Raw genomic sequence first — 10,892 nt, forward strand, 5'->3', positions numbered from 1 at the left:
TGCATCCTGATATACGTGTGTAGAATGTTCATGTTCTAGGAGGCTTTGGAGACCTACATCAGAGAGGGTTCAAGCGGAGTAATCAAGGATCTTTGCCTACATGATCCAATGGACTTGAGCCGTAGTAGCCTATAGCAATGTAGGCTATTTGCTGTTGAAATTAATAAATGGATAAACTGATAAATTAGGCATACTCACTGTTGTGTCTTCGTTTAGCCTAATGAAACCTGGTCTAGCGTAAAGTGTTAAATAAGCAAAAATGTCCCACGTCAAACAGTGCTTGGGGTAGCCTGTAGACTGACGTTTTCTGCTTTGGGGAATTATTTGCTATGGTATGGCATGGCCATGGTATTCAAAAAGGGCTATACTGTAGATATGTTCAACATAGGCTGAAAGTTACGTTTGACGTGCCATCTCCCAAAATCGGCGAAGTTTTAGTTATTAATCTCTAAAGTAATGAGTCAAAATCACACACAACTTCAGGCGCCGCTCTCTTCCACCATCTAGCCTGGCCCAGCTAGATGTTGTTCTCCCCCCGGTGCTCGTGGTTCAGTCGAACCAAAAGCTCAAAAAAGGAAAATTAAAAAATGTTTAACTTCTCAACAGAAAACCGTAACTGTGCTCAATTGAAAATCAAAATATGCAACAATCCCATTTACTGTGCCGTCCTAAAGAATGGATAACGGATTTTTAAGCCTATTTTTATATTTTTTCATGTGAATTCTGCAAATAGAACATAGCACTGCAAAGCGTTACACGGACCGTTAGCTGTGTTTATATTGCCATCATGCCATATCAGTGTAAAATGTAACTCAAATTAAAATATACTAATTTTGCATTCCCAAAAGTATATTTTATTAAAAATGTGTGAACTCTGAACTCTGAAAATGTAAAGTTCTCAAACTATGAGAATTGTATTAAGCGCTGAAGTGGTCTGAAATGACCACCATTCTAACTTTCACTCTTCTACTTGTGACCTCTTTGTAGGCCTATATGAACATTTGAACGAGTGAATACAAAATAAAAATAATTATCCCAGAAAGTCCCAGAAATATGACTTGAATAGAAGTTAGTTAGTTATTAACAATTCATTGATAAACTTGTACAATACTTTGAGCACTGATGCAGTCAGCATAGGCCTCTTACATTTTTTGCAGGTAGGCCTACATTTCATTCCGTTTTTGATGGCAAACGCGAAACAGCGCCAAAATAACCACCAGTGGACAAAAAAGAGTATTTCATGTGTACTGTTAAGACTCGCCATAGAGAATGAATATGGGGATAATATTGCGGAGGTTATAGTTTGACGATGTCGTACTCCCGTGCAGGCCGGTTGCTATACCACAGACATGTTTTGGGGGGCCACTGAGCTAGATTATATAGTCACAAGCATTAGTCACTTTACTGTTACCTGATAAGACTAGGTAATTATGAGTTGAGGTCACAGGGAAAACTTTGTGTTTAGAGGTAAGACTGCCATCATGTCTCAGAATTCAGAATTCAGGATGTTGGATTTTTCTTCACTGAGTTATGTGGGCTAGGTTTAGCAGTCATCTGACTGCTCTTGTCATCTGTAGCGCTAACCATTTTGTTCCACTTTGGTTAGGGAACACACGGATCCCTTCAGTATAGTTACATCTTCTGTGCAAAAGTTAATTTAGGACAGTACTGATGTAGCCTACTGTTCTAAGTTAAAGGAACCGTATGTAAGAAATGTATTTCAATTAATCATAAAATGGCCCTGATATGTCACTACTAGACATTAAAAAATCATGTTCATTTCAAATACTTATATCACTGACAAAAGTAGTCTGGCCAGGATATTGTCATTTAAAAAGTGAAGTTGCAGCCCTCAACTGATGTTGATGTTGTCATGTTGTGTTTTGGCCTGATGCGCCACCCTCCACCTATCTACTAATCACAAAGTCAGTAGTATTTCAGCATCTGGGTTGGCAACCTCGAGTCAGGGGGGAGGGGGAGGGGATACACCGCTCTACAGTAATTTGAAAGTGATTGTAATACCAGTTTTGGCCACAATCTTATATGGTTCCTTTAATAACAGAGTTGTTTGCAGGAAAAAGACTCCAACTGGTGCTCTCAAAGCAGTAGTTGAGTATCTGTGATACAGCTGCCTCTGGCAAAATCAGTAGCAGTACGAGCAAAAACTGTACTGTGTTGTTGGTGCATGCTCACCTACTGTCTTGTGCCACTTGCCTACTGTCCCACACGCCACTCACTACCGTCCTGCGCTACTTGCCTACTGTCCTGCGCCACTTGCCTACTGTCCTGACCTGCACCATTGTCCCATACCACTCGAATACTGTAGGCCTACCATGTCACTGTCCCAAGCCACTCATAAAGCCACAGATAAAGACTCTAATATTACATAAAATACTAACTTCAATCATTAAAGAGCACTATTCTGAACTTCTTAACTATAACTGATTATACTACTTATTTGCTAGGGCTGTAACGATACACTAACCTCACGATTCGGTTTGTATCACTATTTTTGACCCACGGTTTGATACAAATCTCGATTTTTCTTCTTTTTTTTTTGGGGGGGGGGGGGTAGACATTTTATTAAATAACATTTTAATAGCCTCCCTTAGAACACCAGAGGATTACAATATAATATATCTATTATTTTATATCCTGATATAAAAATATTTTTCTGAATGACTGATATTTATGACAGCACACTTTATGCAGATTAGCCTATAGCCTAGGCCTACTATTTTTTATTACAACTCTACCTCTTTAATTCAGCTGTCTGGTTGAAGCCTGGAAATATTGTAAACAAAGTAGCATATAATCATAGTCTACTGATTGGACTGTTCAGTTTCCCCATGTGTGTTTAAGTTTCAAGGTAATACTTGTTCTCCTTGGGACAGGCCCTTTTGGGAAACGTTGGTATTGAGATGATCAGTCAACTTCAATGCAAGAGAAAACAAATATGTGCAGCATGCTAATGATGCTAAGCGGATTTAATAGTAATTTAGCTAGTCGTCTATGCGTCCTTGCTGTCACGATTGTGAATGTTTTATTTAAGTCGCGCGTGTTCATTGAGCAGGAGACTGAGGGAGAGTGAAAGGGAGGGAGCGCGAGAGAGAGCGGGGCAAAGAGAGGGGGTTTACTTCTATACTGTTTGGTAAAGTTGCACACATAGTCTACAATGAAAGCAAGGAGAGGTATGAAATTATTATTTATTTATTTGTTTGTTTTTGGACAACGTAGGCTACCGATAAGTAAAGCGGGAGTTGTGGGTTGCTTTTGCGGCCGCATAAGCTGCAAAGCACTCCGTGAAACACTAGAAAGGGTGTGTCGCGATTCTGCCTTTTCACACCGCGACACAGTATCGTGGATATGAATGTCTCGGTTTCGAATTGTAAATCGTTACAGCCCTATTATTTGCTGATAATATAGAATACTGTGATTAGGGATTCAAGGTCAGATCCCCATAGCTGCTCCAGGGATAACAAAATCCCTTAGGGCTTAGGGATAACAAAAGATCAGAGGTGGAAAATAATATCCCTTTACAACCCTTAATAAATAATAATAAATAAATAAATAAATTTCCCCTTGGGGATCAATAAAGTATCTATCTATCTATCTATCTATCTATCTATCTAAATCATTAATTGTCCGTAGATTGAATATTGCCAGTGGAAAATGAGACTTCTGAGGCTGCAGTGTCACATGTAGGACTACAACAAGCTCCACAGCTCATCAATGATCCTACATAACAACAGTATGTAGTAACCTACAAATAACAACAGAATGTGAACAAAATAATTATTTGGACATAATGTCAAATGTATGGAGCGTGCTAACTCTTGAGTTTTAGCCTGGGAGAACCCAGACAAAACTTTAGTAAATTTAAATTTGCTCTGAAGGTCCATCTAGCAAAGAAGCCATTCACTCCCATTTCCAATATTCCAAAAACCCAGGCGCCAATCATAATCTTTGACATAACCGTTGGCTTAACATGAAATTGAAACAGTTTTTGAAAAATGCTCATTTGTTGAGGTATTTTTTGTTGCTCTGCATATGCCATCTCCTTCATTGCTCTGATTTGTTTCGGTTTTGGAGGCATTTTGATTGGCGCCCGTTGGTGGCGCCTCCTGGAAACGGGAGGTGAATGAACCTTGTTCAGACCTAATCTCAATTTCAATTGAGATATGATCTGGTGCTAACCAGGCTACTTGAGTTGCCCCGATCCCCTAAAATTAGCATGCTAACCAGCTAGCTTCATTTATACTTTAGACCCTACTCTGTGGTATAAGGCTGTACCACACTGTAATTTATTTATGGAGCACATTTAAAAACAATGGCAGTTGAGTTGACCAAAGTGTTGTACCTCAGTGTCATACATGCTGGTCAATGGAAGAGTGCCGCTGCATTGAAGACATCTCATATTCTAAGCCTATACATAGAACATAGTCCCTACACTATGTTGTGAGCTAAGAGTGAGGTTATGGTTATGGTTATGGATTTTGGCAGACGCCTTTGTCCAAAGCGACACACAAAAACAAAACAACATAATATTTAAAATTGAACAGGGAACTGATTAGAATGTTGGTCAAACTATAATAAGGAGAATAGTAATAAACAACAATATCAATTCAATCAATAGCCTAATAAAATAAGCAATGAAAATGAGGGGAATAGCAATCAATAATATAAACACAATGACATGGTAAGACTACATTAAGGAGAATATCAATAATAAACAATAATGTCAAATTAATCAACAGCCTAATAAAAATAAAACAACACCATGAAAATAATACAAACAATAACACATAAGAAGCGCTTAAACAACTAAGTACATGTTGAACAGGAATGTCTTTAGACCCCTCTTAAACTACCCAAAACTACCACAGGAACGGAGAGCACTGGGCAACTCATTCCACCAACATGGAACCACTGAGGAATAGAGTCATGAATTAGACCTAGTTTTTATGACTGGTCGACATAACAGATGCTCATCAGAAGGCTTGATATTAATTTAATTATTATCAGTATGCAAGAGAATGTTGTACAATAACATCAAAATGCTAGTTTTTGTGAAGATAAAAAATGAGTCAGAGATTTTATGCACACCTTTGCAAGTCATGACAGAGATAAGGTTTGCCTTGAGAGATAAGGTTCTGGATTATATAGTCACAGAATTACATTAGTCGCTTTACTGTTATCTGATAAGACACCTTATAAACTTGAGTTGAGTTGAGAGAAGAGTTTGTGTTTAGAAGTAGAGAAAGACTGCCATCATGTCTCAATCCATCAGAGGGATTTTAGTGCTTTTAGTTTTAGCAGGATTAGGAAGTCTGGGGAGGTAAGTGCCTTGTCTGCATACAGATGTAACACTAATTAAGTGCATTAGAATTATATGAGGTGTCAGCAAAAATGTGGAAATTTTGCTTGTTTTTTAACAGAACATCTGTGCTTTGATTATAACTTACTAGATTCTGAGAATGTTTCTTTCGTTGTCACAGAGTTGGAGAGGGTGCTGAACACAGAGTGAATTATGACTACTTTAAATACCACACGATGGCAGAGGTGAGATTTCCTCTCTCATAGGACACACCATCAAACATTTTATTTTCAGTAAGAAAATGTAATAATCAATTGTGGCCTTCACAAGACTCTCCCACAGTACAGAAGTATGATGAATCAGCTCAGTTTAATAGGACTACATTACAAATGAATCACATTTTTTCAACCCGTGTTGACTTTTCATAACCTTTTAAATGTGAAGCTGGGTTTAAATTTCGGGTAGCAAATCCTATGCTTTCTGTTTACAACCCCGCTGAATGAGAATCTTAAATCGTTGGTGTGATTGTAACTGTAAAAATTAATTCAGCAAATAAACCTATAACAGCTCTTAGTACCTCTCCCAGGACCCCTGCAGGTCTCAGAAGTAGTGCTTCACACGTATGAACTCCCCACTAAAGGAGCCCTGAGGAAGTCCTCATGTCTGCATTTACCCAAACAGATCACTGGATGGATGGAGCAGCTGGAGAAAGAACACCAGGGTGTCGTCACCATCGTTCACTATGGACAGACATATGAGAATCAAACCATTAAACTTCTGAAGGTAATTTTACTGTGTTTGCAGTCATGTTTAGATAACAGTGATGAAGTTAACTTCACTAACACTGATACGGTGTAGGCTCCCAGATAGCAAAGGGCTGAGCACTGTCGGCCCACTGGGGGCAGATCTGGCGGTCCGCTGGCATTTTGATCATCGGTTCTCTGGTGGTCCGCTGGCGGGTGGCAGACAATTTGCCCAATATTTTGTCACTATTGGTCTAAAATCTTTTTCATTTGTTTAGTTATACTCAGTACTACAGTTATATATTTTATTAACTTTTCTTAATATTCATGACAAGTTAAATTTAAAGAGATGCTGGTCCAAAGGCGGACCACAAGTGACATACCACCAGCGGTCCGCTATCAGCCAATCTGATTTTGCTATCTGGGCTACTTTGTGTTCTTTCCCAGTGTTTCTATTTTACACATCTCACTGGATTAAAAGAGTAGCCTATATGGTAAATAATATATATTTAAGCTATACCCAGCAAACAATGTTCGGTTCGGCGAACGTTCCTAGATGGTCATATTAAGGATACTTTTTCTATCCATTAAGGAATGTTCCCAGAACGTTCCCAAAAGGTAGTTTTGTGCAACTAACAGTGGTTGAAAATCACTGAGCTAGACTGAAACAATGATGTTGTGCTGTGGATTATAAGGGAGAAGAAAGTACCTCCTCCGCATTGCATATGTCAGTCGTCCAGCCAATGGTGGCTGGCGTAATGAAATATGGCTTCTGGGAAACCTGTAAGGGGGTGTTTAACCGCATATCAAACTTGGCTAAAAAAATCACTTGTTGGCTATTCACTCAAGAAGTAGCTGATATATTGCCAAATAAGCATGCTAGTGATGCAGGAGGTCTCATACTGGTCAGTATGATACCAAACATAACCCTGTTGGAGCATAATTAAGTATAGAGAATGACAACATCGATTTTAAAGTGTCACGGAAATGTCAGTTCGGACGAAAGCACTAAATATGTCAAAACTATATGACTGCACCATTTCCCAGAGTGCCAGTGTTCATCTTTTTATGAACCATCAGGGTCCCCTTCAGGCATCTAGCATAGTGGCTTGCCAAAATTCCCACGGCACTCATGATGCTGCTGGACTATTTAAGTATTTCATTGGTCTAGCTGAATTTCACCCAATATTTAAGGGTACTGTATAATCAGTGTAGGTCTATACATGAGCCTGATTATCAACAACAAACCACAGAGATTCTGAAGAAGATCTGAAAGTATAGTGGTTTATATGAGCTTATGTTAGATTGATACCATGACAGACACACCATTGTCAACTGTGTCAGCTGCACTACAACGACAATACATTGCACTAGCGCTTTATAGAGATGGGGACCCTCACTAACCTCCACCAATGTGTAGCACCAACCTGTGGCAGAATGCTCACCACAGAATGCTCGGGGCAGCCGTGGCCTAGCTGGTTAGGGCTTCAGACTTGTAACCGGAGGGTTGCCGGTTCAAAACCCCGACCAGTAGGAACAGCTGAAGTGCCCTTGAGCAAGGCACCTAACCCCTTACTGCTCCCCGAGCGCCACTGTAGCAGGCAGCTCACTGCGTCGGGATTAATGTGTGCTTCACCACCTGTGTGCTGAGTGTGTTTCACTAATTCACGGATTGGGATAAATGCAGAGACCAAATTTCCCTCACGGGATCAAAAGAGTATACTTATACACACCAGCTTGAGGTGGAGAGTCAGGGGAATGAATGAATCAGCCAATTACACCGGGGGATAATTAGGAGGCCAGATTGAATGAACCAAGTTGGGAATTTAGCCAGGAAACTGGGGAACAGTGAGTCAGGTCAGGACCTCAGTTTAACGTCTCATCCGAAGGACAGCATTACAGTACAGTACAGTGTCCCAGTCACTGCACCGGGCACTGGGACTGATTATTTTGGCTAGAGGGAAGATTGAAACCTACTAGCCACCCACCAACACCACTTGCAGCAGCAATTTAGTTATCCAGGTGTTCTCTTATCCAGTAAATTCAGCAGAGACAGGGTATCCGTTTGTGAGGCAGCTGCTCCCATATGTGATTCATGATTTCTTGTAGATTAGCGTGGGATCTGAGAAGAAAAAGGCCATCTGGATGGACTGTGGTATCCACTCCAGAGAATGGATCTCCCCGGCTTTCTGTCAGTACTTTGTCAAACAGGTGGGGATCAACAAGTAAAAAGAAAAAATATTAATGTAAAATATTCATCTGTAGCTTCCTATGATGACAAGGTCATCTGATTATTCTAGTCTGGTTTCACATGACACTCATATCCATTTTTTGGAACAGATTCTGGACACATACCAGACAGATGAGAAAATGAAGCAGATGCTCAGTAACATGGACTTCTACATCACACCTGTCTTAAACATGGATGGCTATGTCTACACGTGGCAGAATATAACTGTAAGTACATATTGCTTTATATCACCATTCACAGTTGGTTGAGTTGAAGTTGATGGCCATTTGGTGTCTCTAATATTGCTTAGATCATCAGTCAACACTGATACCAACACACCCTACCAACTGGAAAATAGGTCCAAGTGCTGTCATTATGGATGGATAATATGCTAGTTTTATGGCACCATTCAGAAGGACAAAGATGAATCTATTGGCAGTGAATGTAATTTAATACATTTCCAGACCCGACTGTGGAGGAAATCTAGATCACCAGGCAACTGTGGAGACTCCTGTATGGGCACTGATCTGAACCGCAACTTTGATGCAAATTGGGGGAGTAAGTATTTATCGTCCCGTACTGTAAAATTAATTCAGACACACACGTTTCATGACAGCATGATAAACATTGAAGACAGATGATAAATAAAAACACTAGCAGCATTTCTTCTTTAAGTAAACCTTTTATTTTAGCCGTTTGTAATAGTATTGATATTAGTAGGCCTATTTAGTAGTGGTAGTGTTTGTAGTAGTAGTAGCAGTAGCAGCAGCAGTATAGTACCAAATCTTTTTTAATAGTGTGCTAAGACATTTATATTTGGAATGGCTAAATTCCTCAATGTAATCAGCAGAGAAACAAACTCTGTCCTCTGCCTTACAGCGGTGGGTGTCTCTAGAAACTGCTGCTCAGAAGTGTACAATGGTGCCAAAGAGCTTTCCGAGACAGAAGCACAGGCCGTCACAAGCTTTGTGCTGGGAAAAAGAAACGAGATCCTGTGCTTCCTCACCATCCACTCCTATGGCCAGCTGATTCTGCTACCCTATGGACACCCCAACGTCTCCGCCCCCAACATCGATGAACTGGTGAGTCTGCAGAGTGAGAAGGGGAATGATAACAGGTGTGAGTGACAGATAGGAAAAGGAAGGGAGGGACATGAAAGAGAACCAAAAAGGCAAAAAAGGTAATGGTTTAGAGACAACCAAGATGAACAAAAAAATAAAATGTGAAAGCCATTTCACACAACAAGATGTTGTCATACAGGCAGACTAAAGATAGCTTCATCAGTACTTTGATGATGATGCCTGCTGTATGTGCTGTGGTAGATGTCTGTGGGAGTTGCTGCTGCCGAAGCCATCAAAAATGTCCACGGCATGAGCTACACAGTGGGCACCTCCCCTAATGTTCTCTGTGAGTATCCATACCTCTCACAAGTTTTTCCTGTTTCTAAATGTTTTCCACAGACTGGATAAGTGACTCTCTCGCTCTCTCTCTCTCTCTCTCTGTCTTTCTATCCCTTGTTTTTACCACAGATCCAAACTCTGGCTCCTCTCGAGACTGGGCTCGCCTTATTGGCATTCCCTACTCCTTCACCTTCGAGCTGAGGGATAAGGGTGAGCACGGCTTCAAACTCCCAGAGGACCAGATTCAGCCCACCTGTGAGGAGGCCTATGAGGGAGCTCGCTCCATCATCACCTACGTTCACGACAAAACCTTCAACATTCCAAATGCTGCCTCCACTCTAATAGCTACAATATGGATGGTCTTGCTCACTTTATGCCTCACTAGCGCCCCCTTGCTGTAAAACATTGCCAACAACTCTATCTCCATATTTACAGGCAAGATGAGATGCCCTCCCTTATTGCTTATGACTTAATTTTCACTACTAAAACGGTTGTTTCAGCACCTCCTTGCTAAAGTTTCATACTCTTATGGGCTAGCTTGAAGATACTATTAGAGGATTACATGTAATCCTGGCATATGACAGCTATTACTATTACAATTACTAACTGATACATCAATGGGGGGCGCGTAACTAAGGCGCTCCATTCGTGTCATGTAAAAACTATTTTAGAAGACTGGTCTATTTTTTCCGAATGTACACGACGCTATCATGTCTGGTGTAGCTACTTCCATTGTGGAAGCTAAGTGCTGCAGCATACACGTCGCAAACAGAATGCTTCAGTTATGCGCCCAGTGTAGCACCCCTGTTAGCCTACTGCTAATGCTAATGCTACTATAACTATAACTACAGCTGTTATCACTATGATCACTATGTCTCCTGTCCTATTACAATGAACTACCACTATCACAAATGTAATCACTTGTAAAATGCTATGTAACAGCTATTTTCACAATTCTTCAACAGTAGGCCTAGGCTGGGGTGCTTTATGGTGGACCAGCCTCAGACTGACTCAGTCTTAAATGGGAAAAAAATTATTATGCGCCCAATATGAGCCATACGAGTATTTCATGGACAGCTAAATATGTGTAGTACAACAACTACATTTTTATATTGGTATTAGGGGGTGTAAGAAGTCAGTGCAAAATCTAACTGCGAACATCTATAGTCATAGGCCTACACCTTCTTAATGTAATTGGACTG

General features: G+C 40.4%; 1 protein-coding gene across 1 annotated transcript; it reads left to right on the forward strand.

The window, feature by feature from the left end:
• Positions 1-5,504: 5,504 nt before the first annotated feature.
• On the forward strand, positions 5,505-10,100 carry cpo (carboxypeptidase O). The gene is made up of 8 exons (XM_076302722.1): positions 5,505-5,562; positions 5,999-6,100; positions 8,170-8,271; positions 8,401-8,517; positions 8,755-8,848; positions 9,170-9,372; positions 9,613-9,697; positions 9,820-10,100. The coding sequence occupies exons 1-8, from the start codon at positions 5,554-5,556 to the stop codon at positions 10,089-10,091; spliced, it is 984 nt and encodes a 327-aa protein (XP_076158837.1). The 5' UTR covers positions 5,505-5,553; the 3' UTR covers positions 10,092-10,100.
• The last annotated feature ends 792 nt before the right edge of the window (positions 10,101-10,892 follow it).

This window comes from Alosa pseudoharengus, unplaced genomic scaffold (assembly GCF_046254945.1).
Source record: "Alosa pseudoharengus isolate Yale_2024_CS ecotype anadromous, Long Island Sound unplaced genomic scaffold, YU_APseudo_1.1 YU_APseudo_1.1_scf_24, whole genome shotgun sequence".
Lineage (NCBI taxonomy): Eukaryota > Metazoa > Chordata > Actinopteri > Clupeiformes > Clupeidae > Alosa > Alosa pseudoharengus.

What these genes read in the sequence shown, in the direction of transcription:
- cpo (XM_076302722.1), top strand. An exon ending in AAACCATTAAACTTCTGAAG is followed by an intron (nt 6,101 to 8,169) that starts GTAATTTTACTG and finishes GATTTCTTGTAG; the next exon opens with ATTAGCGTGGGATCTGAGAA. An exon ending in GTCAGTACTTTGTCAAACAG is followed by an intron (nt 8,272 to 8,400) that starts GTGGGGATCAAC and finishes TTTTTGGAACAG; the next exon opens with ATTCTGGACACATACCAGAC.